Genomic DNA, 9,547 nt, shown 5'->3' on the forward strand with positions numbered 1-9,547 from the left:
GTCATATCAGATACTGACTTGTTTTCTGATCCAGGCCCCTACTTTTGTTTTTAAGGTATTTGTGTCCAACATATACATATCTGTGTTCCCAGTCATGTGAAATCCATAGATTAGGGCCTAATGTATTTATTTCAAATGACTGATTTCCTTATATGAACTGTAACTCAGTTTAAATCTTTGAAATTGTTGCATATTGCGTTTATATTTTTGTTCAGTATACTGTACTCTGTTCAATATAACTTACCCTTCTATTTCTTGACTGTTGTTTCGATGTGCCAATTCGTAAGCAAGTTCTCTGCATTTGAGGCTACTAAAGCCCATGAAACTGGTCCACGAGATTCTTGATATGTTTAGCAAGTTCAGACTCCATGTCATCAGACCTTATTTACCTATGCTACTCTATCCTAGCTTCTTTCACACAGGCACACATTCATTTTCCTTTTTGTCAATGTGCCTCTTCAATGTCATTCATTCTATTTTATCATCCCTTGTTGCTCCTCTAATTAACTTCTCCCCTTATCTCTGCCTGTTTCTATTTTTCTTTCTTTCTTTCTCTCTTTCTCTCTTTATTTCTCTCTATCTTTCTCTGTCAAAGGAGTTTTGCGCATGGCTCTGATTTCCCTGCCTTATCACTGCCCTCTGGTGGTAGTTGATTGCCATAGCAGACTTGTAAAATGTTGGATCATAGCCTTAGGATATTTTATTGTACAAGTGTATTAAATGTATGATATTATATTTTAATGTACAGGATATTCCATCCTTTATAATCCCTAATATAATTTACAAATACAATTTTGATCATAGTAGGACTACCTACACACCGATGAGCCTGGATATGCAGGTCCAAAGGACAGTATTAGCATCAAAATGACATGTATTAATATTTTATAACTGATACGTAGTATAAGTTGTTAATTGTGTATTGTTTCATGTTCCTGAAGGGTTCATGTGAATTAACAGTTTGGGATCCACTGCCATAATAGACCCTGCCTAGCAGGGTTGGGGTCAATTCCATTTCAATTCCAGTCAATTCAGCAAGTACACTGAAATTCCAATTCTAAGTCTCTTCAATGCTTTTCAATAAGGGAAATGTCGAATTGGAATTGGATTTTGGTTTACTTTCTGAATTGACTGGGATTAAAATGGAATTGACCCCAACCCTTCTGTCTAGATCGAATGTACCAACTTTGAGATAAACATTGGGCTTGTTCCCACTAGAGGGCATCATTAACTGTTTTATCACCAAAGCCCCATATACTACCCATCACTGCGACCTGTATGCTCTCGTTGGCTGGACCTCACTACATATCCGTCGCCAAACCCATTGGCTCCAGGTCATCTGTAAGTCTTTGCTAGGTAAAGCCCAGCCGTATCTCAGCTCACTGGTCACCATAGCAACACTCACCCATAGCACACAGTCCAGCAGGTACATTGCACTGGTTATCCCCAAAGCCAACACTTACTTTGGCTGCCTTTCCTTCCAGTTCTCTGCTGCTAATGACTGGAACAAATGGCAGAAATCTCTGAAGCTGGAGTCTCTCTAACTTTAAGCTTCAGCTGTCTGAGCAGCTTACCGATCACTGTACCTGTACACAGCCAATCTGTAAATAGCACACCGGACTACCTCATCCCCATATTATTACTTACACTCTTGCTCTTTTGCACCCCAGTATCTCTACTTGCACATCATCATCTACACATCTATCACTCCAATATTAATGCTAAACTGTAATTATGTTTGCCTCTATTGCCTATTTATTGCCTACCTCCCTACCTCTAGATTTTTCTTTTCTTTTGTGTTACTGACTGTACATTTGTTTATGTGTAACTCTGTGTTGTTGTTTTTGTCGCACTGTTTTGCATTATCATTATCATCCTATAAGAGGTAATGGAATGAGTTCACAGTAACACAAGAGAGATCCTTAAGCGTTTCAATAAAATCATATGTATATTTTATTTATAAAACAAGTCTGCATTTATTTTACAAAATTATTCAAAATGTACAGCACCCTTTCAATGAAAGGGATTTTTGTCATTAAGTGTAGAAGGTGAAAATGAAATGAAAGATACTTTTTCAGTCTTTGTAGAGGAGGGATCTCATGTGTAGTTATAGCAAAGATGGTGGATAAATGAAGAGAGTTCACTCAGGCCTTCTACCACCGAAAATAAATAGTCAGTTCCGGTCTACTTAACTGGGTGTGTCTCCCATAGCCACCAATGCAATAGCAGCTAGGTCTGGTCTACTTACAGTACTTCATTGACTTTCATTGAACAAGAAAAAAACAGCAATTGGGGTGTCTCGCTTCCTCTTCCATTTCTGGTTTTGTGTTGGCTTCAGTGTCTGCCAATATCTTGCAAATACTAAAGCAACACTGGAGAAATGCATAGAACTTGTGTTGAAACCTTGCAGTCTATCTATGAAGCAGTCCTTGACTTTTACATTAGAAAGTGCAATTCAAAGAAAAACTGAAATGTTTGTCTAGTTTGAGATTACATTTTAAAGGGATATAGAGATGTCAAGTGTATATATATATATATATATACACTCAGGTTTTAAAACTCAGGTTAGTTTTAGAACAATTGATTTTAGAACAATTGATTTTTGAGGTGACATGTTTGTGAATGACACGTGACACAGTCTGCCGTTATGGAAACCAGTCAACCTCCAACAGTCGGTAACCATGTCCTCTAGGTCATAAAGCTGTTATGCAAACATCTGTTTCATACGTTACCTATTTGCTTTGTACAGATGACAAACTTAGCAACACCAGTAAAGTACACATTCTGTACCGTACAATGACTGTACAATGTAATATGCATGCCTCTCTGTTCCTGTGATCTGTTGAACATTTAAAACCGAAGATGACTAATAGCACCTCATTAAAGGTTGTCTGTTCATGTAAACATGGCCTAGGTATGAAGCAGACAGACAGGGGAGAATCAGGTGTCGCCATTCTTCCACTGATTATAGATGGAAGAGACAGAGTGTGATACCAAGATGCATACAAAGACTCCCAGTCAGTCCCACATTTATAGGGAATAAAGAACAAAGATCTCTGGCTGGATTGACACAGACGACATGTCCCAATGGGATGCACTGCCCTCCATCTCTATGAGTGTTACTGAGTGTGATAGAGGGCACCGTATGAAATGGTGTGACCAATGAGGGAGAGGCAGAGAACGTCTTCTGTGTTTGAGTGTGCATGAATTAGTTTAATAGAGAAAGCCATGAATTTTTGGTGTGTATGCATGTGTGTGTGTGAACTTTGTTTCCCAGCTCAGAGGTTCTCGTTGCTAGGCTCGTGACCAGGGAACAGATCAGGGGTTTCTGCTAACGTGGCCCTGACCTTCTTCTTCTCTTTAAAACGTCCTGAGTGGGACACTTTGACATGGCGTCCCTTGGTGGTGGTCTTATCCACTATCCTCTCCAGACGGGCGTTCAACTGGCTGTCCTCTGTGGCGCCCTCTACTGGCCCGGGGGCTCCGCCGTGGGATGTGGTATTGCTGCCGTACTCCGCTGGGATCTCGTACAGTACCTTGGGCTCCGACTTCTTCTTACGTAGGAAGGTGAGCTTCCACCAGCCAGGCGATGGGTCAGCCATGACCACACACAGAGAGAGGAGGGAGAGTGGGATGTAAGAATGGAGGGGCCTTGGGTAGGGAGAGAAAGAGCGAGAGAAGTTTAGTAATAAGTTAGTTAACTGTAGCTTTATAGCTCCAACGTTTACAATGAAGATGGATCAGACATGAGTCATGACCTCTCAGAGAGAAGAATGAGGGAGGGAGGGAGAGTTACGTAAATCCCTTCACTACTCCCTTCCCATTCCCCATTCAAACTCCTGCCACACCTCTTACCATAAGCCCTAACCACAGTAACCTGACTCCCAACACTGCCCAGCTCAGATCGATCTGTGTCAGATAGATCTGTGGAACAGACTAAGCTCTCCTGAATATTTCAGGGGAACTCAATAGGCACCATATGGTGGAGGGATGACAGGGCACCGCTGGTGATTGGGTTACTCCTATTGTGTGTTGGCCAAGCTAAACGTGCTGGCTGCTAATACAGCGCCTCATATTTCAGCTAAACCCTTTCTACGATGGGGTAACACTCACGGGTTGCCCAATCTCTGGTACTGAGGTGCTGCTCTTTGAATAGCAAGCGCCGTGCTAACATTGTCACTACTTCTGCCATTATCAGTCCCTCTAACATTGTCACTACTTCTGCCACTACTATTCTGATTACAAGCATTTCGCTACACTCGCATTAACATCTGCTAACCATGTGTATGTGACAAATAACATTTGATTTGATTTGATTTACTACTGCCATTATCAGTCCCTCTACCATTGTCACTACTTCTGCCACTACTACTGCCATTATCAGTCACTCTACCATTGTCACTACTTCTGCCACTACTACTGCCATTATCAACCCCTCTACCATTGTCACTACATCTGCCACTACTACTGCCATTATCAACCCCTCTACCATTGTCACTACTTCTGCCACTACTACTGCCATTATCAGTCCCTCTACCATTGTCACTACTTCTGCCACTACTACTGCCATTATCAGTCACTCTACCATTGTCACTACTTCTGCCACTACTACTGCCATTATCAGTCACTCTACCATTGTCACTACTTCTGCCACTACTACTGCCATTATCAGTCCCTCTACCATTGTCACTACTTCTGCCACTACTACTGCCATTATCAATCCCTCTACCATTGTCACTACTTCTGCCATTATCAATCCCTCTACCATTGTCACTACTTCTGCCACTACTACTGCCATTATCAATCCCTCTACCATTGTTGCCACCACTATCACAATAGATATGACTACTACTGCTACTACATCGACTACTGCTAATGCAAACCTGAGATTGGGGTTAGTTCCATTCTGATGCAGTCATTTCTGATCATTTATATACTTCTGTTTCCAACTGAAATTCCCCTGGCCTTGGTTCAAATCCAACCAGTCATTAGAATAATTCTTTCAACAGGAAGTTTCAGTTTAGTGTTTCATCTCAATGGACGTGTCCCTGTTAGGACTAGACAGAAAAGCACTGTGGTGTCAGAGAGTGAAGAGCTTTTTAAGCTCCAGGTAAACCGTTCTGCAAACAAACACCAAAGGGACTCCCAGAAATCACGTGTTCTGTAGTGTGTCAGTGCAGGTTAAGTGCTCTTGCTCGGACTGTAGAAGTCGTGGGAGAGTTTGGCGGCTCATTGTGTGATACAGGCAGAGCAGGTTGTATTGTCTGTCCTGTGGGTTTTTACACAAGTACACCTTCCCACTTTAGCAAACATGTACTGATTTACCAACACACATGCTGTATCAACACAAATGGACATCTAGAAGATGAAGACCAGACTAACTATGTGAAGCGCAGACAAAGGCGAAGGCCGAACACACACATGCAAATGGAGGGACACACATATAGCAAACATGTAGTGAACGTAAAGATAGACACGTGCGCGCGCACACACACACACACACACACACGCTAACACAAACATACACAAACACATACTGCTCTGCCCTCGCTGCACACAGATAAAGCCTCTGCTTGGTGCCACTCTCCCGCCCAGAAGAAGGGTGTAGGCTGTTACCCGCCGGTCGCCTAGCAACGGCGTGGAAATTTCCATAGAATATGCTAATGTAATTTTGGTGATCTGTTTGGGGGCTGATCAGTGGTGGAAAAAGTACCCAATTTTCATACTTGAGTAAACGTAAAGATTCCTTTTTAAAAAAATTACTAAAGAAAAAGTGAAAGTCACCCAGTAAAATACTACTTGAGTAAAAGTCTAAAAGTATTTGGTATTAAATGTACTTCAGTATTAAAAGTAAAAGTATAAATCATTTAAATTGTCTTATATTAAGCAAACCAGACGACACGGTTTTCTTGTTTTTTAAATTTACGGATAACCAGGGTCACACTCCAACACTCAGACATAATTTACAAACAAAGCATTTGTGTTTAGTGAGTCCGCCAGATCCGAGGCAGTAGGGATGACCAGGGATGTTCTCTTGATAAGTGCATGAATTTGACCATTTTCCTGTCCGGCTAAGCATTCAAAATGTAATGAGTACTTTTGAGTGTCATGGAAAATGTATGGAGTAAAAAGTACATTATTTTCTTTAGGAATGTAGTGGAGTAAAAGTAAAAGTTGTCAAAAAATATAAATAGTAAAGAAAAGTACAGATACCCCCCTAAGATATATATATATATACTTAAGCACTTTACACCACTGAATCTAGTGACTTTTGGCTTGATAGCTGAGGGTTGGGTTTGCGTGTGTAGATGAACAAGCGGAAGCCAAGACAGAGTTTCTTCTCTCATGACAAAACTGCAGATACACTTGGCCAACATGTTCATGTTTGAGTTCCTTTGACTGGTTTCCTGCCAGGGTGAAACGTTCAGAGGCAAAGCTAGTCTGGGCTACAAAGTCTTTTTATCTGCCTCAGCATAATAGTCCGTCTAAGATATGTCTAGTCTTAAATATCTGGCTTTAGGTGAGATCATTTCTTGTTTACAGTTGATAGTTTTACTGGTCAATTGTTATTCAAGCAGACATATTTGTAAGGATAAATTGCTTATCTGGGTTTACTAACACATATGTCAGTCACCGGACTTTGTAGTACTGCCCTATGTGTGGGTGGTTATCTTACAGTCAAAGTGCAACCCATTTTATGACCCTTCTCAAGCGGTTTTCCTTATTAGTTCTATTGCCCATTATATTGCCCATTATATTGCCCATTGGAATGCCAGTCAGTCAGCGACATTCAACATAGCTCATTCTCAGGTCATCCACCCTGTCTGTCTTTCCGTAATTCCATCCACCTCTTGTCCTTTAGCCATCAGTAACCTAGATTTCCCACATCACCCCCCCCCCCCCCCCCACCCCCAGAGCAGAACCTCCGTCAAGTAGCGGGACCATGTCCTGGACTAGTCGTTGGTACAGCCAGTCCAGCTCAGCAGACAAGGTTCCTTCCAGTAAAGCTCCAAGTACTGAGTTGGATTAAATGATGTCATGAGGACTTCCATAAGGAAACATTAAATCTCCATTTTAGAGAATGTCACGACTCCCACCGACGGTGGCTCCTCTTCCTGTTTGGGTGGCGCTCGGCGCTCGTCGTCACCGGTCTACTAGCCGCCACCGATCCCTTTTCCCTTTTCTATTGGTTTTGTCTTATTGGTTACACCTGTTTCTTGTTTAGGTTTTTAGTTGGGCTATTTAAGCCGGTAAGGCTTGTTTGTTTGTGTGTGGTAGTGCGTTTCAGTTTTGGTTTTTCTCCGGACTGGTTAGGTGCTGGTTTTGGGCCAGTCATTTATGTGCGCCCTGTATTGGCCGTGTGCTATTTTCTCTGTGCCAGAAATTAAAGCATTGTTCTGTACCTTCTGCCTCCTGCGCCTGACTCCGCACCCACTACGCCTAAGTGCGTCACAGAGATTCATTCATTTTATGGCTGTGGCTGTGTGGCGTGACTATTTGGAATGGCCAAAGGCTAGGCCAGAGGCAATCCCTTCAAGGTAACAATGATCATGCCCATATTCCTTATCCAGAAAATCGATCAAACAATCAGAATCACAATTTCACTCCATTACAGGTAGTAAACCTGCACTTAGAGCCCAGATTTCTAGTGAGACCGTATCACCGTACACTCTGTAGCAATCCTTCCAGTCATGTGGAAAGTCTACGCTATGGTAAACATCCACCTGTGTGTGCAGACTGGGGTTAACGCCACTGATAGGAAAGTCACCTTTGGTGATAACTCTGTCTGCAATAAAGCCTATAGCTCCATTCCCATGCAAACGTTAGACTCTTATCTGGGAATTCAAATATTTACGAAATGTGGAGCATGGTCAAGCATGAGGGGAAAGTCCCTAAAAAATTACAACCTCACTTCTCGTGCATCTGTCAACTATTGCATTAAGCAGGCTTTGACACAACAGTGGCCAATATGCTGGCCATTAGGGCAGTGGTCAAGCCCTCTAAGGATATACTATACGTGTTTTGGTATGTGTTAAAATTGATGCCGTGACTAAGATTATACTTATTACTTATTAGCGAAGAGTAAGATGTCAAGGCGAGTTACGCAAATGACGGTGTCATGTTGGTATTTTACAGCTGACGTAGTTTGCGGGAGCGTTGTATTGAATCCCTACAGATGTCGACACATCGGCATACGGTCACCAAGGCACAGTGCAATCAGTTAGGTGCAGTGTGTGCTAACAGCTCAGTGTTTACTCAGTGTGTGTACGGTCAACAGGCTCAGCGTTCAAAGGTCATTATTGCTAACTGGAGGGGCCCAAGGAAGCCTATCGTGTCTGAAGTCCACTTTCAGTCAGTTTAAGAGGTGTCCGTCTGAATTAGGTATGTTGCGTGAAGGGTGCAGCAAGAACAACATTTGACGTTGTGGAGAAAGATACAACAACCTCTTCAAATTTGATCATCCATATTTTGTTATTGCAATCTTGCTGTACATCTGGCAAAATTGTGTTAATTGTGTACTGTCAAGGTACAGCTTAGGGTGTGTGTGTGTGTGTGTGTGTGTGTGTGTCACAAGCATAGTAAACAAACAAAAGATGTTGTTGGTCCCCACAAACTTAAATGCTATTGGTTGGGGGTTTAGGGTTAAAGTTAGAATTAGTGTTAGGGTTATGGTTACGGTTAGGGTTAGGAGCCTGGGTTAGTTTTAGGGTTAGGGTTAGGAGCCTGGGTTAGTTTTAGGGTTAGGGTTAGGAGCCTGGGTTAGTTTTAGGGTTAGGGTTAGGAGCCTGGGTTAGTTTTAGGGTTAGGGTTAGGAGCCTGGGTTAGTTTTAGGGTTAGGAGCTAGGGCTAGGTTTAGGGTTAAGGTTAGGTTTTCAGGTTAAGGTTAGCGTTAGGTTTAGGGTTAGGGGCTAGGGAAAATAAGATTTTGAATGGGACTGAATTGTGTGTCCCCACAAGGTGATTGTACAATTGTGTGTGTGTGTGTGTGTGTGTGTGTGTGTGTGTGTGTGTGTGTGTGTGTGTGTGTGTGTGTGTGTGTGTGTGTGTGTGTGTGTGTGTGTGTGTGTGTGTGTGTGTGTGTGTGTGCAATAACCTCACCTGTGTGTATGTAGAGATCTGGAGGCGACCTTCCTCCCAAAGCTTAATAGTTTATGGGAGAAACCCTGCTGGCAAAGCCAAATTCATTGATTCAAATATCAGATCATTCCCACTCCAATATCCACTCCAGAATCCTCTTCCACTCTTATCCTTTTACTGCTGTCCTTCCCTTCGTCTTCTTCGTCCTCCCCTGTTCAGTCTATTCTCTCTCTCTCTCTGATAGTCAGGTGTAGAGCTACAGGTACAACCTTTGTCCCTCCTCCTGTCACACAAACACACACTCAGCTGAGTTGAACACTGTAGACTCCACCCACTGGGACTTGGGCAAACACAACCAGGGTGACAGTGAGACGAGAAGAGCGTAGATAGATGCTCAGTAGATCCGCTCGACCCATTACATGTTCTGCCAAATCACTCTGCCAACCCGTTCACCGTGTCTGCTGGTCCA

General features: G+C 42.6%; 1 protein-coding gene across 1 annotated transcript; it reads right to left on the reverse strand.

Annotated features, from left to right (window-relative positions):
- Nucleotides 1-2,827: 2,827 nt before the first annotated feature.
- LOC139422177 (proline-rich protein 15-like protein A) lies at nucleotides 2,828-9,341 on the reverse strand. The gene is made up of 2 exons (XM_071173334.1): nucleotides 9,100-9,341; nucleotides 2,828-3,651 (listed from the first exon to the last, which is right to left on the reverse strand). The coding sequence occupies exon 2, from the start codon at nucleotides 3,600-3,602 to the stop codon at nucleotides 3,279-3,281; it is 324 nt and encodes a 107-aa protein (XP_071029435.1). The 5' UTR covers nucleotides 3,603-3,651; nucleotides 9,100-9,341; the 3' UTR covers nucleotides 2,828-3,278.
- Nucleotides 9,342-9,547: the final 206 nt, after the last annotated feature.

Source organism: Oncorhynchus clarkii, chromosome 12, assembly GCF_045791955.1.
Source record: "Oncorhynchus clarkii lewisi isolate Uvic-CL-2024 chromosome 12, UVic_Ocla_1.0, whole genome shotgun sequence".
Classification (NCBI taxonomy): Eukaryota; Metazoa; Chordata; class Actinopteri; order Salmoniformes; family Salmonidae; genus Oncorhynchus; species Oncorhynchus clarkii.

Excerpts from the sequence above, each read along its gene's own strand:
- LOC139422177 (XM_071173334.1), bottom strand. The coding sequence starts at position 3,602 with ATGGCTGACCCATCGCCTGGCTGGTGGAAGCTCACCTTCCTACGTAAG.